The 22,665-nt window shown below is 38.3% G+C and overlaps 1 protein-coding gene across 1 annotated transcript in view; it reads left to right on the forward strand.

Moving 5' to 3' along the window:
* The first annotated feature begins 8,535 nt into the window (after positions 1 to 8,535).
* LOC136041270 (tubulin gamma-2 chain-like) overlaps positions 8,536 to 22,665 on the forward strand; it is a 33,813-nt gene continuing 19,683 nt past the window's right edge. The window contains exons 1-2 of the mRNA XM_065725876.1: positions 8,536 to 8,607; positions 20,638 to 20,724. Of these exons, the coding sequence (XP_065581948.1) occupies positions 20,676 to 20,724 (49 nt within the window). The 5' untranslated portion in view covers positions 8,536 to 8,607; positions 20,638 to 20,675. The remainder of the gene's footprint in view (positions 8,608 to 20,637; positions 20,725 to 22,665) is intronic.

Here is a 22,665-nt window from a genome sequence, read left to right on the forward strand (position 1 = left end):
TGGTAACACGCTACCATTTGGTAGATCATATCGCCATATTCTTGGTATTAGCATTCAAATGAAAACAAAGGGGAAAAGACAGGCCTACTGCTGCACTAATATCATATTTTCTACGTGTTGTCTGCAGATATTACGTGCACTAATAATGCAGATATTTTCTACGACCAAAACAGCAAAATATGTGAAAATAGTGTGGTAATATACTGTGTTGTCTGAAACCAAATAATTTGGGCAATGGCAGACAGTATCACGAAGGAATCTAAAGACGAATTGATGTAAAACAAATCACATGTTAACATTATTACTATTATTGATCATATACCAACAGATACAGTCAATCAAGCCAATAATACCAATAATGAAATGTTTGATGTGGATGTAGCTGAAACGACGTCAGAACTTTTGTATAACCGAAAAATGGAATAAGTGCCATGTAAAGAGAAAACATATTGAAGTATTTTATTGAATAGATTCAGAGCATTCATTTTTATTTTTATGATAATATTATACATGTAATTATTTCACTTAAAATATTTCACGCATTACTTTGTTATGTTTGCATTATTTTTAGGGTACGCTAGCAAGTAGAACGTTTTATATGTTTATTAAAAAGTCAGATATGTAAGAATAAGTATTTTAATAGACATAGAAACTACTAGTAGGCTCATATGGCGCATATTAGAATCTGGGATAGGTTAACAGGCTTTTACCAAAGTCTGAGAGAAATGAGCTGGATTTTTTCCAAAATCCACAAAGACAAGCAAACACCCATTAGGTCCCAAAAATGCACAAAAAAAGACATTGGGACAAGCAAAAAGCCACTCAGACACATAGCCCCAGAAAAGAGAGACAAGCAAACAGCCATTCAGACTCACCCACAGAGAGAGATAAATACATCTACAAATACACTGAGTCGGACACACAAACACAAACAGACAGACGTAGGGGCAATCAAACATCAGCTGAGACAAATAGGCGCAGATATATATATATATATATAAAGTGAGAGAGAGAGAGAAAGAGAGGGAGAGAGGAACCAAACACAAATTAAAAACACAGAGAGTCAGACTCACAAACACACACAAAGACAAACAAAAAAACATCCCGATCAGAAACATAGGCGCAGTGAGTGAGAGAGACAAATTATACACACAAATACACAGAGTCAGACACGCAAACAAGCTACAAAGAGAAACACACAAACGTCCCGGTCAGACGCAGAGGCAGACAGTAAGAGAGACAAAAACGCATACAAAAACACTGATTCAGACACAAAAATGCACAAAGACAGTTAAAAGAAGACAAACAAACGCCCGCTAAGATGCATGGAAACAGAGAGAGAGAGAGACTAGCAAACAGTGGATCAAACACAAAGGCAAAGAGAAAGAGAGACAAAAACACGTACAAACATACAGAGTCAGACCAACAAAGACATATACGGTGACATGCAAACATCCGCTCAGACATCCAAGCACAGAGAGAGAGAGAGAGAGAGAGAGAGAGAGAGAGAGAGAGAGAGAGAGAGAGAGAGAGAGAGAGAGAGAGAGAGAGAGAAGAGAGAGAGAGAGAAAAAAAACACATAAAAACATACAGATTCAGACGCACAGACACACAAAGAGAAATAACTCACGCTAACACACGTGCACAGAGAGGGAGAGAGCCAAAAAAGCTTACAAAACACAGAATCAGACACAAAAACACGCTCAGACGGAAACGGGGACAAGCAAACAGCCCTCTCAGAAACATAAGCAAAGAGAGAGAGAGAAAAAAACACATACAAACACACAGTTCCAGACACACAAACACACAAAGAATGACAAGAGGACAAGCAAACATCCACTTTGACGCACGGGCACAGAGAGAGAGAGAGGGTGACGGAAACAAATGCAAACACAAAGAATAATACACAATAAAACACAAGGAGAAACATACAAACACCAACTCAGACACAGGCCCAGATAATGAAAGAGATGTAAACACATACAAACATTCAGATTCATACATACAAATGGACTAAAACAAACTCGGAGACAAGTAAACATCCACCCAGACACAAAGAATCTGAGAGAGAGAGTAAGCAAATTTCTGCTAAAATACACAGACACATTGAGAAAAAAAAGCAAACAGCTATTCAAACGCACAGGTACAGGGAGAGAGAGAGAATTAGAGAGAGAGAGAGAGAGAGAGCGATTAAAGCATCGACAAACACATATAGTCACACACACAAAGATAGACACGGGGACAAGCAAATAAGGCATCAGACACATAGGCACAGAGAAAGATATAAAAACACATACAAACATACAAATTCAGACATACAAATAGACAAAGACATATACGGAGACAATGAAACACCCGCTCAGACACACAGGCACACACAGAGAGAGAAACAAAACGCCCACAAATAAACAGAATCAGCCACGAAAAGACTTACACGAGGACAAGCAAACATCCTCTTAGACAAATATTCACAGACCCAGTGATAAAGACGAACAAAGAAGCAGTCAGAAACACAGGAAGAGAGAGATAAAGACAAACAATCACCTACAAACACAGAGCGTCAGAGACACAAACAGACAACGGCAGATACGGGGGACAAGGAAACTCGCTCAGACACAAAGCCAAAGAAAGAGAGAGAGAGAAAAAAAAACCACACATATTCAGACACACAAATACAGATACGGGGACAAGAAATAACAAATCAAACACATAGGCAGAGAGAGAGAGAGAGAAAGAGAAATAACCCTAAAATCGCACAGAGCCAGCCACACAAAAACAGAAAGAGAAACATGCAAACACCCACTCAAACACATAAGCACAGAGAGTGAGAGAGACAAAAACACACACAGAGACACAGATTCAGACATACAAACAGACAAAGACAGAAACAAGGACAAGCAAACAACGACCCAGACACATAGGTCCAGAGAGAGAAGGAGATAGAAACATCTACAAAAAAGAGTCGGACACACAAAGACAGACAAGGGGACAAGCAAACAACTTCTCAGACACATAGGCAAAGAGAGGAAGACAGAGAGGCAAACAGGTGCTAAGACAAACAGGCAAAGAGAGAGAGAGAAAGAGAGAGAGAAAGAGAGAGAGAGAAAAGCAAACAACCGATCAGATACACAAGCACAGAAAGAGAGACAAGGAGACAAAAACATCCAAAAAAGAGTCAGACACACAAACACACAAAGACAGACGTCTGACAAGCAAACAGCTTCTCAGATGAATAGGCAAAGAGAGAAATACCGACAAACAAACAGTCGCTAAGACACACATGCATAGAGAGAGAGACTGAGAGACAAAAACATCTACAAACACACAGAGTCAGACACACAAACACACAATGACAGACATGAGGACAAGCAACCATCCGCTCATACACAAAGGCAAAGAGAGAGGGAGAGAGAGAGAGGGAGACAGAGAGAGAGAGAAAAAACACATACAAGCACACACACTCAGACATACAAATCTACAAAGACGGACACTCAGACAGACGCTCAGACACAGTAGCACAGTGAGAGAGACAGGCAAACAGTCAGTAAAACACCTAGGCACAAAGAGAGAGACACAACCAAACAGCTACAAAAGCACAAAGTTAGACACGCAAACACACAAAGATAGATCCAGAGAGTTACAAAAAGCCACTCAGAAACACAAGCACACAGACCGAGAAAGAGAGAAAAAAAAATTTAATGCACAGAGTCAGACACACAAATACATAAAGACGGACACGGGGACAAGCATATATCCACTCAGAATAATATAGGCACAGAGAGAAAGAGAGAAAGAGAGAGACAGGGGGAGAGGGATAGGGGGGGCAAGCAAACACCAACAAACACACATTATCCGACAAGCAAACTCACAAAGACAGACAAAGGGACAAGCAAACGGCCACTCAGACACATAGATACAGTGAGAGAGATAAGCAAACAGCTTGTCGAGCACACATGCACAGAGAGGGAGACAGCCTGGCGCACCATGCGCGCAACGCAAGTGAACCTAAGTGAACCCAACTAAAACGGGATAATTTGAAAAAATAGGTACTGCTGTTGGTTGGCTGTAGCTACTCGGGTACTGTTAAAAAAAATCAGTTGTGTTGCCATTGACTCTGTCTGCTTGTAGATGTTTTTGTCTCTCTCTCTGTACATCTTTGTTAGAGTGGCTGTTTGCTTGGGTCCGTGTCTGACTATGTGAGTTTTTGTGTCAGACTATATGTTGGTAGGTGTTTGCTGGTCTTTCTCTTTCCCTCAATCTCTTTGCCTTTGTGTTTAGCTGGTTGTTTGCTTATCTCTCTCACGTAGCCTATGTGTCTGAGCGGTTGTTTGCATGTTTCTGTGTCTATCTTCGTGTTTTTCTGTTTTCAACTCTGTGTGTTTGTATGTGTTTTTGGTCTCCCTCTCTCTCTTTCTCTGTGCCAGTATGTGTCTGAGCGGATGTTTGCATGTCCCCATGTCTGTCTTTGTGTATTTGTGTATCTGAATCTATATTTTTGTAGAAGTTTTTGTCTCTCTATCTCTGTACATGTGTGTCTGGGTGGCTGTTTGCATATCTCTTTGTCTGTCTTTTCGTGTTTGTGTGTCTGGGTGGCTGTTTGCATGTCTCTTTGTCTGTCATTGCGTGTTTGTGTGTCTGACTCTGTCTGTTTATTGGTGTTCACTTCTCTCTCTCTCTCTCTCTCTCTCTCTCTCTCTCTCTCTCTCTCTCTCTCTCTGTCTCTCTCTCTCTCTCTCTCTCTCTCTCTCTCTCTCTCTCTCTCTCTCTCTCTCTCTCTCTCTCTCTCTCTCTCTCTCTGTCTCTCTATGTTTGATTACCCGTAATGCATGTTTGCTTGTCTCTCTCAAGGTGAGAACATTCGCTCATACACATCTCTGTCGCAGTGGAGGTTTACTTGTCCCCGTATTTGTCTTTCTGTGTTTATATGTCTGATTTTTTGTGTTCGTAGGTGTTTTTGTGTCTCATTCTCTTTGTCCCTATGTGTCTTGGCGGTATTGTGCTTGTAGATGATTAAATGTCTCTCTCACTCTCAGTCTCCATTGACCTAGTCTAAGTCACTCACTCAGGCGACCATTGACCCAGACACACATGTACAGAGATAGAGAGACAAAAACCTCTACAAAAATATATAGTCAGATACACAAAGACAGACATGGGGACATGCAAACATCCGCTCAGACACACACTGGCACAGAGAAAGAGGGAAAGAGGGGGACCAAAAACACAAACAAACACACAGAGTTGAAAACAGAAAAACACAAAGATAGACACAGAAACATGCAAACAACCGCTCAGACACATAGGCTACGTGAGAGAGATAACCAAACAACCAGCCAAACACAAAGGCAAAGAGATTGAGGGAAAGAGAAAGACCAGCAAACACCTACAAACATTTAGTCTGACACAAAAACTCACATAGTCAGACACCATCTACAAGCAGACAGAGTCAATGGCAACACAACTGATTTTTTTTAACAGTACCAGAGTAGCTACAGCCAACCAACAGCAGTGCCTATTTTTTCAAATTATCCCGTTTTAGTTGGGTTCATCTAGGTTCACTTGCGTTGCGCGCATGGTGCGCCAAGCTGTCTCCCTCTCTGTGCCTGTGTGCTCGACAAGCTGTTTGCTGATCTCCCTCACTGTATCTATGTGTCTGAGTGGCCGTTTGCTTGTCTCTTTGTCTGTCTTTGTGAGTTTGTTTGTCGGATTATGTTTGTTTCTTGGTGTTTGCTCCGCCCCCCTATCTCTCTCTCCCTCTCTCTTTCTCTTTCTCTCTGTGCCTATGTTATTCTGAGTGGATATTTGCTTGTCCCCGTGTCCGTCTTTATGTATTTGTGTGTCTGACTGTGCATTTAATTTTTTTTTTCTCTCTGTCTCTCTCTCTCTGTGTGTGTGCTTGTGTTTCTGAGTGGCTTTTTGTATCTCTCTGGATCTATCTTTGTGTGTTTGCGTGTCTAACTGTGTGCTTATGTAGCTGTTTTGTTGTGTCTCTCTCTTTGTGCCTAGGTGTTTTACTGACTATTTGCCTGTCTCTTTCACTGTGCTACTGTGTCTGAGCGTCTGTCTGAGTGTCCGTCTTTGAAGATTTGTATGTCTGAGTGTATTTGCTTGTATGTGTTTTTGTCTCTCTCTCTCTCTCTCTCTCTCTCTCTCTCTCTCTCTCTCTCTCTCTCTCTCTCTCTCTCTCTCTCTCTCTCTCTCTCTCTCTCCCTCTCTCTCTCTCTCCCTCTCTCTTTGCCTTTGTGTATGAGCGGATGGTTGCTTGTCCCTATGTTTGTCATTGTGTGTTTGTGTGTCTGACTCTGGGTGTTTGTAGGTGTTTTTGTATCTCAGTCTCCCTCTCTATGCCAGTGTGTCTTAGCGGCTGTTTGTTTGTCGGTCTTTCTCTCTTTGCCTATTTGTCTGAGAAGTTGTTTGCTTATCCTCATGTCTGTCTTTGTGTGTTTGTGCGTCTGACTCTTTTTTTGATGTTTTTGTGTCCTTCTCTCTCCCTGTACCTGTGGATCTGAGCGGTTGTTTGCTTCTTTCCCTCTCTCTCTCTCTCTCTCTCTCTCTCTCTCTCTCTCTTTGCCTGTTTGCCTTAGCACCTGTTTGCCCATCTGTCTTCCTCTCTTTGCCTATGTGTCTGAGAAGCTGTTTTCTTGTCCCCATGTCTGTCTTTGTGTGTCCGACTCTTTTTTGTAGATGTTTTTTCTCTTTCTCTCTTTACCTATGTGTCTGGGTTGGTGTTTGCTTGTCCTTGTTTCTGTCTTTGTCTGTTTGTATGTCTGAATCTGTGTCTCTGTTTGTGTTTTTGTCTCTCTTACTCTCTGTTCTTATGTGTTTTAGCAGGTGTTTGCATGCTTCTCTTTCTGTTTTTATGTGTCTGACTCTGTGTGATTTTAGGTGTTTCTCTCTCTCTCTCTCTCTCTCTCTCTCTCTCTCTCTCTCTCTCTCCCTCCCTCTCTCTCTCTCTCTCTATCTCTGTGTTTGTGTCATTGCCCGTATTGCTTGTCTCTCTCAAGGTGCCTGTATGTGTGTCTGAGCAAATGTTTGCTTGTCCCTATGTCTGTCTGTTTGTTTTTCTTTTTGCGTTTGTGTGTCTGACTCTTTGTGTTTGTATTTGTTTTTCTGGCTCTCTCTCTCTCTTTGCTTGTCTGTCTGAGCAGGAGTTTACTTGTCCCCGTATTTGTCTTTCTGTGTTTGTATATCTGACTCTCTGTGTTTGAAGGTGTTTTTGTGTGTGTGTGTCTCTCTCTCTCTCTCTGTGTATTCCAGGACTTATGATTGTTTCACTTGAAGCCAGGGAAACCATAACAGGCACAACACTTCTAGGAGCATTCATTTTTTCATACATGTTTCATTGGAGGTGTTTTTCAGAGAAATTGCCAGATATTTTCTTGAGAAACTACCTACGGATCGTTCTGGGTACCCGGCTGATTGACCATTCTTAAAACAGTAGTCTCTACGAAAAATGTGGTTCAATCCCGCTTTTCAGTACTTTAATGAAAGAAAGGCTGAGATGACTAGGGTACGTTTAATGAATGAAAGATGACATATTTTGAAGATTGTCCTTTTCGGCCAACCGGCAAGGGCTAAACAGAAACCAGATCGTCTTTGTCTGGGGTGAGAGGATCTCATAAAGAAGGATTTGAAGGAAATGCGAAATTCCTGGGAGGGCTTAGAAAGGGAGGCTTTAAATAGATTAAGATGGAGAAGGAGCGTGCGTAGCTATGTTTGTCTAAGGCGGCTTGGTGCTGTGGTGAGTTGTAAGCAGTTGTAGCAGTAGTTTCATTGGAATTTTCTTGACCAATTGTCAGACAAACGTTTAGTCTGACACAAAAACTCACATCGTCAGACACGGACCCAAGCAAACAGCCACTCTAACAAAGATGTACAGAGAGAGAGACAAAAACATCTACAAGCAGACAGAGTCAATGGCAACACAACTGATTTTTTTTAACAGTACCCGAGTAGCTACAGCCAACCAACAGCAGTGCCTATTTTTTCAAATTATCCCGTTTTAGTTGGGTTCATCTAGGTTCACTTGCGTTGCGCGCATGGTACGCCAAGCAACCACAACCAAGAAAGCCCTTTTCCCATAATAACTAGATCACACACCCTGCTCAGGTTGTCCTCCTATAGAGGATCTACCCAAGAATCTGTTCAGCTTCACAATGCAATTTAACCTATTCCTGAGAGAAGGTTTGCGAGCTGTCTACACATCAGTGGGCCCTACTATGTGTTCATCAGAGGGACCTTCTTTTTCCTCTTTTAGTATTTTTGACCCCGAGTGAGGATGCCCAAGTTTCTATTATGAGCCCTCAGGGACTAAGTTTCCCCTTGGTTCCGCACCGCCTTCGATGTATGTATCCAATATATCTATAGGACATCCCCATGTCCTCAATTTAGGGATGCTCTCAGAGGCATAAGGGAGGCCCATGTTTGGCTATATGCTCTAAAAGTTCAAAATGAACACACAAAATAAAGGAACTTTAAATATGGTGTATCTTGCAAAACTTTCGAACACTGGCTTGAAAGATGGCGGTGGTACAATTTCAGTTTAAATTCAAATTCTAACGTGACTTTCCTAGAGCAGTAGTCTGTGAATAACTACAAATTATAAAGGTAGAAGAGTCTTATAAACGCTAATTCACAATAGGTAGTAAATTTTGTGAAAATAGGAGAGTAAAATTTTTTTAATGAATCATTCCAGGAGTCTTATTATAAAAACTAGAGCCTATGAAAAAGAGATAGAAAATCCAAGCTTAAAGTAGGCTAGGGTAAAATGTTTTGTCAAAATTTAAATGGGTATTATAAACCTCTCATGTAGGCTATGCCATTTTCTGGGTATTAGAAATAGGAAAAGGGCATAGAAGTCTAATCAGGAGTTATGTAGGCTAGTGCATGACACATCTAGAAATAAAAGAACAATAGGCCTAGCCCTACATTAATAGGGTCATTAATGGATTCATTTGGAGGGAAGAGGTTAGGGCGCATTTTCAGGGTAATGACTTGCCAATTTCGTTTCAAAGGACCTTTAAATAAATAATCTCATGGTAGGTCCTAAAATTGTATTTTATTAGTCTGTTTGCTTTAGAAGAGCCCATCATTTTTACCAACTGAGTTGGGTGACATTGTTAGTATAATAATAGAAATGAGTTTCCTTACAAAGTGCAAACAGAAAGTTTGCTTATTTGCTACAGATGGCAAACCAATATACTCTGACAAGGCTGAAGTAATGAGTGGAGTACCACAGGGAACTGTACTGGGCCCAACTCTCTTTCTGATTTACATCAATGACATATTTAACCATATAGACAATGGCATGCACCTGTTTGCTGATGAGGCCAAACTCTTTGGTATTGCATGCCCTCAGAGTATCCAGCACAACATAGATGAGTTACAAGTTTGGACCCATGACTAGCTTCTCCAATTTAATGCAGGAAAGTGCTGTGTATTACACCTTGGACCCAATAACCCAATGGCAAACTACACGATCTACAACCCCACCACCAAAGTATGAGAGCAACTAAAGAACAGAACAGAAGAAAGGGATCTAGGCATCATTATTGATGATAAACTTAAATTTCACAGCCATGTCCAGCATGTTGTTTCCCATGCAAGCTCCAGTCTTGGACTACTAAAACAAACTATCAACAGCAGACAGGCATCTATATTTATAAAATTATACAAGGCTCTTGTCAGACCTCATCTTGATTTTGGCATGTGTCTTGCTGTTCCTTCTCATCAACAAGATGTGAGCCTCATCAAAAACATACAGAGATGAGCAACAAAATGCATAAAAGTCTAGCATCAACCTCATATGAGGACTGCCTCAAGTGCCTCAAACTACCCACTCTGGTTTACCAACGCTTGCACAGTGATATAATGCTTACTTACAAGCTACAGAATGAAAAGTCAGCAATATTTGGCAGCAATCTCAGTACCAGCCAGCACAATACAAGAGGACACTCCAAGAAGCTACCAAAGTCAAGCTCCCAATCTAAAACTTGCCAAACATTCCTTTTGAGAAGAGTAATAAATCATTGGAATAAACTGAAAGATTCAACTGTCAGTGCTCCCTCCATCCAGTCCTTTGAAAACCAACTTGATCAAAGAGTGGGAGAGGAAACAGTGGAGGTTCAACTGGCAGTCATCAACTCAAGAGCACTACAGGTCTGGAAGACCTTAAAGCTCTCAGATGGATTAAGGTAACTAAGGTAATAGCTTTTTGTTTTACCAGCTAAGACTGATTTTATATCATATTATTTCATCAGCCAATTTACCCTAGTAAAAAAAGGGTATAAGTCTAGGGCCCTTGCTGGATGTAAGGAAACATGTTAAGAAACAAGTTTTACTTTATAATATGCAGATCAATTATAGCAAGCACATGTTGCACTGGAAGAACCTTTATCTTCACTAGGCAAGGTTAACATCAGTAGATGGTTGAGTAGGCCTAGGACAGGGAGTCCTGGTTGTATTTCTATGATTTGTTGTTTCATTTTTTTCAAGTCTGGACATGAAGGACACAATAGTAAGTGAAGTCACTGTTTTGACTTGGAGATCATTCTAATCATTGATAACACTTGGAGAAGAAATGTTGCTGCATTTGTGTATTGATCTTTGGCAGCTTATGTGAGTGGCCTCTTACATAAGGCTAATTTGAATGTATGTTAAACAGAGAGATATTTAGTTGTGCATTATATGTGTAGATCAGCATTATGTCTCCACAGCAGCATCTAAAGATGAATATTGGCAGCTGCAAGCATTCTAGTCTCTTGTTATTATAGAAGGTCTTTTAGGCCAGCTATGTGTCATAGCATACCCCTGAACACATTCAATTAGGTTTGTATCTTTCTTAAAAAAAAGGGAGTTGAGACATTTTCAAAATCTAATCTTAGCCTTTAAGAACCTTAGAGAGACATGCCCTTGAAGTAGAGGGGACCATACTATGCCTTCCGGCTCTTTTCTGGTTGCCCTATAATCTGCATAAGTGTTCATTTATGTTATTATTTCCTGTCTTATAAAAAGACAAATGAACTCTTAGGATTAAATGATCATTCTCTCCTAAAATGGGTAAGTATTTTATGTTCTTAAATTACCATAAGTTGCAGTTTGGAGCAATCTAAGGATTGATCCTTGTAGAGCTCCAAAGTTGACAATTTCAGTGGAATTCAAGATTCTTTAGTGACCAGGTGCACTGTGCTGATCCATGGTTTCCCAGTTGAGTTTACACTCAAGAGGACCACTCAGCATCCTGTCTTTGTTTAAAGATGGCCACAAATTCAGCAGTAACAGTTTTTTTGTAGAGTTTATTTAAAGTGTTTATGATTCTCAAAGAAACAAATTGAGCCTGGGCTCTGGATAGGGTAGGCTGCTTAACAAGTTTCAATTAAAGACTTCTAGTTCTTGAGTTAGAACCAATAGTGGGAAAAAATGCTGGGAGTGTATTAGCCCTCATTAACTTATAGGATAAAATGGCATCACCTCCATTTCTCTTGTAAACAAGAGTTGGTAGTTTCAGCTTTGCTAGTCTTGCAGGCTAGGAAAGTTCCTGCATGCCAGATATCACTTTGGTGGCATGTCTCTACACATCTTCCAACACTTTTATGTCTCTTTTAGAATAAGGGGAGGCCAGACGCATTCCAATTCCAAGCCTAGGATGCACAAGTCCCTTATACAGAAGACTGTTACTTTAGGGGATACTTAATCAGCCCTGTGGTTGAATTAGTAGCAGAATTCCAGGCATGAGTGCTGAATTGTAATTCATCATCAATACTGATTCCAAAATCTTGCTCAGTATTTACAGAGGATAATGTGTGACCTGAGAGACAATAAGGATTATTTTGCCAAGGTGAATGATATGGCACTTGACAACATTTAATTTAAGAAGCCAAGCCTCAGCCTATTGATCAAGCAGTCCAAGATTATTTTGTAGAAGGGTAAGATCTTCACAGGACAAGGCTGGTCCAATGAGCTTCAGGTCACCAGCTTAGAGCATTAGTTTACTGCTGATAGTTGAAGGAGCATCATTAATGAAGATATTATAAAGTATAAGACCCAAAACACTAACCTGAAGAACTCCACTTAAAATATGCTTTGATTCAAGGAGAATTTGATCATATGATTCAAGGAGATTGGTATCAACATATCTTCAAGAAAAAAAGTCTTGCTGTGAGCTGTGCAAGAGATTATTGCTTCAAGATGTCTAATAACTGCAGAATTGATTATTCTTTCAAGAACCTTAACAACTGCTGATGTTCTGCTGACAGGTTGATAGTTTTCAGCAAGATCCTTTCTACCTTTCTTAAATATAGGAATGATATGGGCTGTTTTCTAATCCATAGGTAGTCTGGAAAGATTTGATGATAACTTGAACAGTAAGGAAAGAGGTTGAGGCTGTTTGTATTTCCTTCCTTAACAGTAAGGAAAGAGGAGGAAAGAACAGATGCAAATTGTTCATTGAAAATTTCAACTTTCAGCTCAGGATCAGCAACTGGTTGACTATTGTACAGGATATCAGGGACAGTGCATCTGCTGCAACATTTTCTAGAGACACAACACTAGAAATTTTGGACTATCCCTAACATCCTCAGCCAACTGTTCCTCAAACTTTCTCCTCAACTGCTTGACATGGTTGGTTGTCTAGTTATGAAGAGTTGATAATTTTCTGAGGTTTTATTTTTCCTGTTATGATCCCATGCTCAATGTTTTCTATTAATTAGCTTACTTGTTTCTTTTGCTAAAAAAGGTAGACTTTTGGCCTGTTTAGCACAAAAAGTTCTTATGCATGACTTTTCAGCATGTAAAATTACATTTTTCACATTTACCAACTCTCCTCAATATCATTGGTGATAAGCTGCTCCGAATTGACATTGACAAGTCTTTCAGAGACTATTTTGTAATTGACATATTTTTGCTGCTTGGAAGAGGGTTGTTTATTAGGCAAACATAACTCTGAAATAATTACAACATGGTCCCTATTACCAATGGGTTTGGTTATTTCATTCTTAATAAGAAGGTTAGGATTACTGAGAATAACCAGATCAAGAGTATTGGAGACTTGTCCTTCCCTGAAATGAGTTGGTTGTGAAATTATCAGAGGACAGACAAAAAAGGAGAATCTCATGTGCTAAAACCAGGTCCATCAATCCATTGGATTTTGGGAAGGTTGAAGTCCCTCAGAAGCACAAGATCATAACTGGCAAAATTGGAAGTCACATGTGAAAACATAGCAGCCAAATTAGATTCAGAGTCCAAAACTCATGGGGCATTGGTGCTTCTATAAACAACACCAACTACAATTGAGAATGTTCAATTGTGTATTCTTATCCAAGCAGGCTCAATTCCATCAGTAATAAGAGAATTAAAATGAATGAGACTACCCTTAAGTTCATCTCTTACATATAAACACACTCCTCTGTGACAAAGTGGGGAATTCAGGTTAGAAAAGAGTTGGTAACCATTGATTTGGATTTCATCAGGCAATAAGGCTGACAAGGTGTTTTTAGATGCAACTTCTGTAATTGCTGTAACATTCACCTCTGCCATTAATGTACGAAAGGAAAGTTCTGAAAGTTTATTAGGGAGGCTATCGACATTGGAACTAAGGAACTTCATTCTTTGAGAGGTAGGAATCAAAGAGGATAAAGGACTAGTATGAGTGGGAACCAAAGAAGTAGAAACATTGCTGGATACTGCACTGTGAAATGACAAAGAAAAAAGAGTAGATATTCAAGGTAATGCAGAAGAAACACCAGAAATAGAAGCAAAAGAAAGGTCAGCATCAGACAAAGAAACATTATTATGAATGCTATTAGGTAGTTGAGAGACTGGTCTTTACCCTGTTTTATATTTTGTATTTGTTTTAATTCAACAATCTGGTAGAGATACAGGCTATGAAGGCACTACATCTACTCCTGTCTTTGAGTACTGATTTGTATGGGTACCCCTCTTTGAGATTATGAGAGGGTCCATTTGAGATCTGGGAAGGGTGCTTTTGAGATCCAGGTTCATAGTTCCTTTTGATGTTGCTTACTCCGGTTGTAAGTCCTGTTGCTTAGCCCACTTGAGCCTTCTTCTGATCCATATGAACTGGAATGGTATCTGGTATTTTCAAGTTAACAGTGGAGTGACTTCCAGAGCATGTTTTGCTTTCTTGTCAGCTGTCACTTATCATGAATGTGAGTCTTTTAAATCAAGGTAACATCAATGTTTCTAGTAACATTCACATTTACGCTATTTACACAGTCCATAGCTTAGAGCTCTACATCTGTATTGAAGGAGGAACTTTTGCTCAACTTTCCTTTTTCTTTTTACACAATTCAGAAGTCATGGATTGCAAGGTTTTGTTCACCAGCAGTTGTTCTGTTCTTAAGCTCTGTAACACGTGCCTTATACCTCTGATGACCCTGTTTTGATTGGCAATGGAAGAACTGTACCATTTAACAGAACTGCCCCTCAGCTAGAATTTTCCATGTATCTTTTATAACATGGAAACTTTCATAAAAATGGACTGATCCCTCAGCTAAGACTTTACCTTGTATTAGTTTAGCACTTCCACTCCATAAAAACCACTAAAACATTTTAAATACTTACTTAAAACATTCCTAAATTCAGTTTGCTACACTTTATGTCCCCCCCCCCTTTTGTACAAATATACAGCCCAAATTATATGTTCTCATCATTTTTTTCAATGACACAACTATTATTATTATTGTTAACTTGACAGAAAACAGTAAACAAGCAGTAGGGAAGAAAAAAAAACAGTCGCACTATTGAAACTGCAATGAGTATATATAATTCTGGCTATAGGCTATATTTGTTCATTATGGAGGGGGGAGAGTTGGGTTGTGAAGTGAAGCTAATTTTATTTAGGAATGGCATAAGTAAGTATTCTAGAATACTTACACATTTTGAAGTAGTGTCCAGACTTTTATTATGTTTGTTTATGGAGAGTAGAATTGCTACTTCTAGTAGTTATCTACAAGGTAACTGCTAGTTACTACTCTACCTGTATCTTCCACAGTATGTACAATTTCACAAGCATGTAATTTAAAATATGCTAAAATATTTACTTATTTTGCTCCTAAATGTTAATTTTCTTTGCCTTACTCCTACTCACCCCCCCCCCGCTTAATGGTTAAATATAGGTAACTGGGAATATTAGTAGCTTGAAAGAAGGAAACATGTTAATAAACCAAATTAGTGCCCTTAGATTCCTTATTTGATCCTTTTTCCAAATGTTATATATATATATATATATATATATATATATATATATATATATATATATATATATATATATATATATATATATATATATATATATATATATATATATATATGCTTAATGCTTTTCCCAGGTCAAGAATACAGCTAGTCCCACCTTGCAAGGAAATATAAAGCATCAAGAGATACAAACTAATAGGGAAATATATTATTCCTTATGTTTGTGCCTGTGACCATTGAAGAGTGCATCGTCAGAAATGCAAATATGATGTTATTTAAGAGCTCAAAATAAGAAATCTAATGGTACTACTTAACATGTTTCTTCTGTGGAGCTACTAGTATCCCCTGGTACCAAAATTTTTAGCCCAAATTATATATACTCTTAATACTTTCTGTTGTGCACACTCTTTTCTTCTTTTAATTTAACAATGGTATCAGTCTAGCATATGAACACTTTTAAAACTATAAAATTCTAAACACTGCTTTTAAACATCCTAAAATACTTCTTGTACCATTCTTAAAGGTTGCTTTCATTCACTTTACCCCCTCCCTAGTGGTTAAATATGCAGCCTAAACTCTCAATTATGTAACTTTTCTTTCTGTTGATTTTTTAGCATTTGCTGTGAAATTAATATGAAGATAAGAGTCAAGCTTTTGTAAATAAAAAGAGTATATATTATTTGGGCTATATATTTGTCCAATAGCGGGTAGGGAATAGGGTGAAGCAAAGCAGCCTTTAAGAATGATCAAAGTAGCCTAAGTATTTTAGAAATATTTTAGTGTAGTTTTTAGAATGTTTCATTAAAAGTGATCAAGCACCAAAATTATACCTCAACAGCAAATTCTATATTGCTGGTGGGAGGGGAAGTTTAGGGCTATTGAAAATATGAAGGTTATATAATTTTTGGAATTCTTTTATATCTGGTTATATGTAAGACCATTATCAACAATATTATTCTACATCACAATGCTTGTCCTAGATTGAATTTGTCCATGATTTTGTGATATGGGCATTTGGTTCTAACTTTAACCCAAAGCCCAGGATTGGGCAGCATTCTCTAAGATTAAAGCTCAAGTTGAACAGGTGTGTCAGTGATTAAGATCTCCTTTTGGCTATCAGAGCATTTAGAATAATTAGCAATATATTTGGCTACAATATTCATGCTAATCTAACCATTGCATTTCTTGGCCTGCTAAACGTGTTTGATTAAATTTTAATGTTCAAAAATAAGTGATTTAGCTACCACAAGAACTTTCCAAGTTTATGAAGTCTGTGCCCTAGAGAGGGGAGGAGGTTACCTTAAATCATCATCCTTGACCTTAGTTTGGATTGTATATCCATTCATTAAAGTCCTCTGGCACCTTACCTTGCTAGAAAGTTGAATATAATGTAAATTAAACCTTGCTTTGATTTGTCAAAAATGTTGAAGTTGAGAATTGTGCTATTTTAGTGAAAATTAAAGGCTATAGGATTGAGAGGTATGCAAGTATTTTTTTTTTTTTCCATCTCTTTTCTGTGGTTTACACTAATGTACAAAAAGCAGTGATTTACCTAGGGTAAAAAAAATTTAATTCATGAAAATTAGTTCCCTGGTAAGGGGAGGAGGTTACTTTAAAACACCTTCCTTGGCCTTACTTTGGACTGTAAATCCATTCATGAAAGTTCTCTGACATCTTGGCCCAATAGCAAGTGCAATTTAATGTTAGTTAAATAGTGTTTTAATTTGTCAAAACTATTGAAGTTGAAATTGACCATTAAAGTGGATATTAGAGGCTACAATACTAAGAGGTATATAAGTATTTTTTCATTCCCATTTCTTTAGTTTGCATTAAAGTGAAAAAGCAGTGGTTTACCTAGGGCAAGAACTTTCCAAGTCTATGAAAAGTCAGTGCCTGGGAGAGGGAAGGGGTTTTCTTTAAAACATCTTTCTTGGCCGTCCTTTCGACTGTAAATTTGTCCCAGAAATTTTTATTCACCTAAATCAATAGCTTTCTAAGAGAGTAGAAAGTACTCAAACTACAGTTATACCCAATAGTTCTCTAAGATTGTGATTATTTAGTGTTATAAAGGGGATGAGCAAGTAAGAGCGCGAAAATCTGAAACCTTTTGCCTGATATTACACTACTACTACTAATAACAACTCACTGCAGCACCAAGCTGCCTGAGGCCAACACGGCTACGCACGCTCGTCATTCATCCCAATCTGTTCAAAGCCTTCCTCTTTACATCCTCTTAAGAAGTTACCATTTCCCTTAAATTTTTCGCCACATCCATTAACATACATTAACAAACAGTTTGTGGTAACGAACTGTAGTAAGGAGAGACTCGGCTCAATATTAACTGAAACTCTAAAAAACGGAATTTTGATACCAATAGTTACATCAGAAGAATTGCATTTAATGCTGATTTGAAATATATAAGTTTCATCAATTTTAGTTTTACCCATCAAAAGTTACAAGCCTGAGAAAATTTGTCTTATTTTAGAAAATAGGGGGAAAACACCCTCTAAAAGTAATGGAATCTTTTTTCCAGGGATGATCGTATCGACCCAGTGGTCCTAGAATGTCGCAAGAGGACTCATTCTAAAATAAATTAAAATTTCTAGTGCCCTTTTTAAGTGACCTAAAAATTGGAGGGCACCTAGGCCCCCTCCCACGCTCATTTTTTCCCCAAGTCACCGGATCAAAATTCTGAGATATCCATTTTATTCAGCATAGTCAAAAACCTAATAACTATGTCTTTTGGGACGACTTACTCCCCCACAGTCGCCATGGGTGGGGCTGCAAGTTACAAACTTCGAGCAGTGTTTACAAATAGTAATGTTGGGACTTGGGACGAAATTTAAGCTTTAGTGTAAAGATCGAGGTATTGAAAAGGGGTGAATTCCCTTATATACCTAATTATACGATATTACATACGAATATTGAAGTTCGTTACGTAAGTTAATTCGTAAGTTATGTATATTTCCTCAACGCCACGCTCTTTATGCTATTTTTTCTACTGTTTTAAAAAGTAAAGTTGAGAGAAATAATCAAACTTTAGCGTAAAGAGCGGGGTGTTGAGGAAGGGACAACTCCTTTCATATACAGACTAATTTCTGTTCGTTTTAAGTTTTAATGTCGCTCCTTACTTTCAGTTAAAAAACTTGTTTTTTTATTTAATTTTAAGAAAGATCTTATTCTAAGAGACTCATTTACTACACTAACAACACCTGGAGCCTTATTGGTTTTTAATCCTTTTTGTACTGTCACAAATTCTTCCTCACAAAACAAATCTTCCTTCACATCCAAAGTGCCACAAACTTTTTCCTTATTTTTTATGGCACTTGGTATTAACCAAGTGACATATAGCGATCGCAAATTCTGTCTGTCGGTCTGTCCTGGTTTTGCTACTTTAGGCACTTCCAGGTAAGCTAGGACGATGAAAGTTGGCAGGCATATCAGGGACCGGACCAGATTAAATTAGAAATAGTCGTTTTCCTGATTTGACCATCTGGGGGGGGGGGGGTAATTCGGAAAAAAATAGAAAAAATGAAGTATTTTTAACTTACGAACGGGTGATGGGATCTTATTGAAATTTGAAGTTTAAAAGGATATCGTGTCTCAGAGCTCTTATTTTAAATCCCGACTGGGTCTGGTGACAGTGGGGGGAATTGAGGGGGGAACCTAAAATCTTGGAAAACTCTTAGAGTGGAGGGATCGGGATGAAACTTGGTGGGAGAAATAATCACAAGTCCTAGATACGTGACTGATATAATCGGAACGAATCCGCTCTTCGGGGGAGTTGGGGGGGATAATTATGAAAAATTAGAAAAAAATGAGGTATTTTTAACTTACGAAGGAGTGATCCGATCTTCATGAAACTTCATATTTAGAAGGACCTCGTAACTCAGATCTCTTATTTTAAATCCCAACCGGATCCAGCGTCGTTGGGGGAGGCATTTGGGGGGGGGGGACCGGAAATCTTACAAAAAATACTTAAAGCGGAGAGATCAGGATGAAACTGGGTGGGAAGAATAAAAACAAGTCCAAGATACGTGACTGACATAACCAGACCGGATCTGCTCTCTTTGGTGGTTTTAAGAGGAGGGAGGGTAATTCGAAAAAATTAGAAAAAATGAGGTATTTGTAACTTACGAACGGGTGATCAGATCTTAATGAATTTTGATAGTTAGAAGGACATCGTGACTCAGAGCTCTTATTTTAAATCCGGACCGGCATTAAGCCTCTGATTTTCCATTTAAATCAATCTATTGATTCTTAGAATTTTGTTAGAGCTCGTACCATATGGGCTCTTGGCTCTTCTGGCGTCGTCACAAGTGCCTTATGAGCTCTTATCTCTTGTTTATATCTTTTCCTGTAACTCTGACAAGGTTTATTGTATTTTCAAAATGTTCTGCCCACCTCTCTTTAACTCTTTCTTCCTCACTAATTGGGGCCCCATCCCTATTTTTAACTGGAACAAGTTCAGATCGTCTGTTCCCTCTCAGTTTATGAACATGCCAGTCCAAAATTTTACTATTAAGCCGTTTGGCTGCATTGTCCAGATTTTTGGCAATTTTGTCCATGACTTCCACTTGACACCTCCTCAATTCACGTTTTAATGCTTTCTGCACTTTCTTTACATACCTCTTATTTTCATATGATTTGCCACTCAAATAATTTGAGTCAAATAATAAACCCCTTCTCCTGTCTATTAAACATAAAGCATTTTTACTACTAGCTGCATTTCTAACTCTCTTCCCTAAAACACCGTCAGTGACTTCACGAACTATTTTCCTAAAATTATTCCATCCATTTTCTACATTGTCAAATTTTAAAATCTCCGGTTTAATATTCAACTGTTCCTGGGAAGTTTCTCAAGTCCTCATTCTGGAGTCTGCCAACGTCATAACTTCCCAAATGGTAGTTACTCTTCCTAAATTTCGGCTTTAAATTAACCCTAGACATTACTAGAAGGCGATCTTTACTTTTAACATCAATAACAGCACCCCTATATACCCTAGTATCGTGTGTCGATCCTGCCAGTCTTTGGTTTCCAATAGCATAATCAAGTTAGATGTCTTATCATCTTGTGGATATCATGCTAACTTGTGGGCCATTTTGTGACCAAATTCTGTATTAGCTAAACCAAGGTTGTTATACTTACAAAATTGTACTAGTCTAGAACGATTACTGTTTCCTTTTCCTGTGTTTTTCCGTGTTTTCTTTTCTGCAGCTTATAGTTTTTATTGATCGATTTTTTTGTGTTATCACTTTATGTCATATTTTAATTTCCCTGCTATTGCATTCTTTTTTTCATGGATCTTATTTGTTTCACATTCCTTATTAGCATTTTCTCTTACCCTGCCTCTTTAAGCTCCCATTTTGACCTATTTTCTTTCACATGGTTTTTAAATGTTAGTCCTTTTGTTCCCATTTCAGTTGCCATATTCGCTTTAAGTTACCTGAATTTTTTCAAAATGCCATCTGAGATGATAACATTGCAGCTTGGTCAGTGTGGCAATCAGAGTAAGTCAGTTTGTTTTATATTTTCTGTGCAACTTGACAATGTAATAATAACTGTGTCTGAAACCGCTTCATTTCATGCGTGAATAATAATAATAGTAATAATACTAAAAAAAATACCATCAGGTCAACGCTTTCATTATAATTATTGCTTGTATAGGTATGTGCACGTCGTATTCTGGATGGGGAAGGGTTAAAACTTGAAGAGTGTGCATCTTGGCTGTACTTTTTCTTGAATATGGGACATTGGAACAAAGTCAGGGGGAGGGATTCCGTATAGCCAGCGTGTACCGATATGCTCACTTGGACATCTATTTTCATGCACAAATTTTCAGTTTTTTTCCCTTTTTTGGCAAGAAATGTCTATTCAGTCAATTTAGTAAAAAGGTTTTGTATAGCCAGTATGTATTTCTGTTTTTCAACCGATTCACATGGGAAGATTGACTGTAGAAACTTTAGAGGGGCTTGCTCGTTTGCAAGTTTAAAGTTCACATACCCTATTTAAGGGGTCAAAATATAAAAATGGTAGGTAGTCAGTCACCTTCCTGAGCCGCACTTTTCTCCTGTGACTCCTCAAAATCGCCACAACATTAGATCAACACTCCCGAATAACCATTTTTCTCAGAGTAGTCAAAAAGTCCAATAAATATATGTCTAGGCATGACGTAACCCATGCAGGCCTGGTGGTAAGGGCCTTAGTTTGTGAATAAAAGATTCAAAGCTGAACTACCTTGGCCACATAAAGAAAATAATTTTGAAAAAAAACACGTCTGTGAGCAGTAGAAAGAAAAACAAGAATAATCATACTTATATTTTGCCTGTATCTAGCAAGGTGTCCTTGAGTGTCGAGAAAGAACGAATTTAAAACAACAATATAAAATAGAAACAAAAAAAAATAAAAGAAGAACAAACGGAAAGATCAAACCAAATACAAGCCCCAAAACAGCCATCCTCTTTTTTAACCAGTTTGAATCTTAGATCTGTTAGTTCCTGAACCAAACCCTAATGTACAAAAAAGGTTAGATTCCTCCCCCCTAAAATGGTCTCCATTTTTTTTCTTTTTTTATATATTAAACTTGTAGCCTTGACGCACAACAACAAAAAATATTGTTTGCCTGAAAAGGAACATAAGAAAAAAAAAATTTGAACGATTTGTGGTATGCATTTGGAAGTTTCATGGATTTAAAAAAAAATGGTTTTGCCAGACAAGGACCAAAAAATACTTCCCGCAATTCCCCTGGTAAAAGGGACCCCTATGCGAAAAGACCGTAAAGAATAGGTTTGACTCACCTGAAAGTGAGTCAAAAGATTTGTTTTCCTAGTGGCCAGGAATCTCATCTCTTACTTGCTTGACTATTATAACTATGACTATTATAATTATATCATAATTATTAACTATGTCAGCAGGACCAGGTAGACGATCAAAGTTTGGTTTGATTTGTTTGGTCAACAAAGACAACCAACATTTGGAATTCCTGTTTTGAAGCTGTGCAAGGTTATATGGACAAAAAAATGTGTCCTTTCATTCCTTTTGATTTCAAAAAAACATTTGAATGGGGTTAGCGATTTCCTACATTCTTCAAGTTCTGGATCGTGATATTGTACATCAGCTTTTCAGTATTTATAGGTAGCTGTGTGCTATTAGTGGGATCGTTTTTTCACAGTTAAAAAAAGTTTGGAAGAATAGAAAGATAAGCCTACAAACCAAGATTAGAATATTGGAAGCTACAGTGATGACAGTGGTCAAATATGGCTCTGAAGCATGGACACTCCGAAAAGCAGATGAAAATTTACTAGATGTTTTCCAGAGAAATTGCCTACGGATTGTTCTGGGTACCCGGCTGACTGACCGTATTTCAAACAGTAGGTTGTACGAAAAGTGTGGTTCAATCCCGCTTTCTGGGGCTATAATGAAAGAAAGGTTGAGATGGCTAGGCCACGTTC

This window comes from Artemia franciscana, unplaced genomic scaffold (genome assembly GCF_032884065.1).
Source record: "Artemia franciscana unplaced genomic scaffold, ASM3288406v1 PGA_scaffold_1184, whole genome shotgun sequence".
In the NCBI taxonomy this organism is placed as follows: domain Eukaryota; kingdom Metazoa; phylum Arthropoda; class Branchiopoda; order Anostraca; family Artemiidae; genus Artemia; species Artemia franciscana.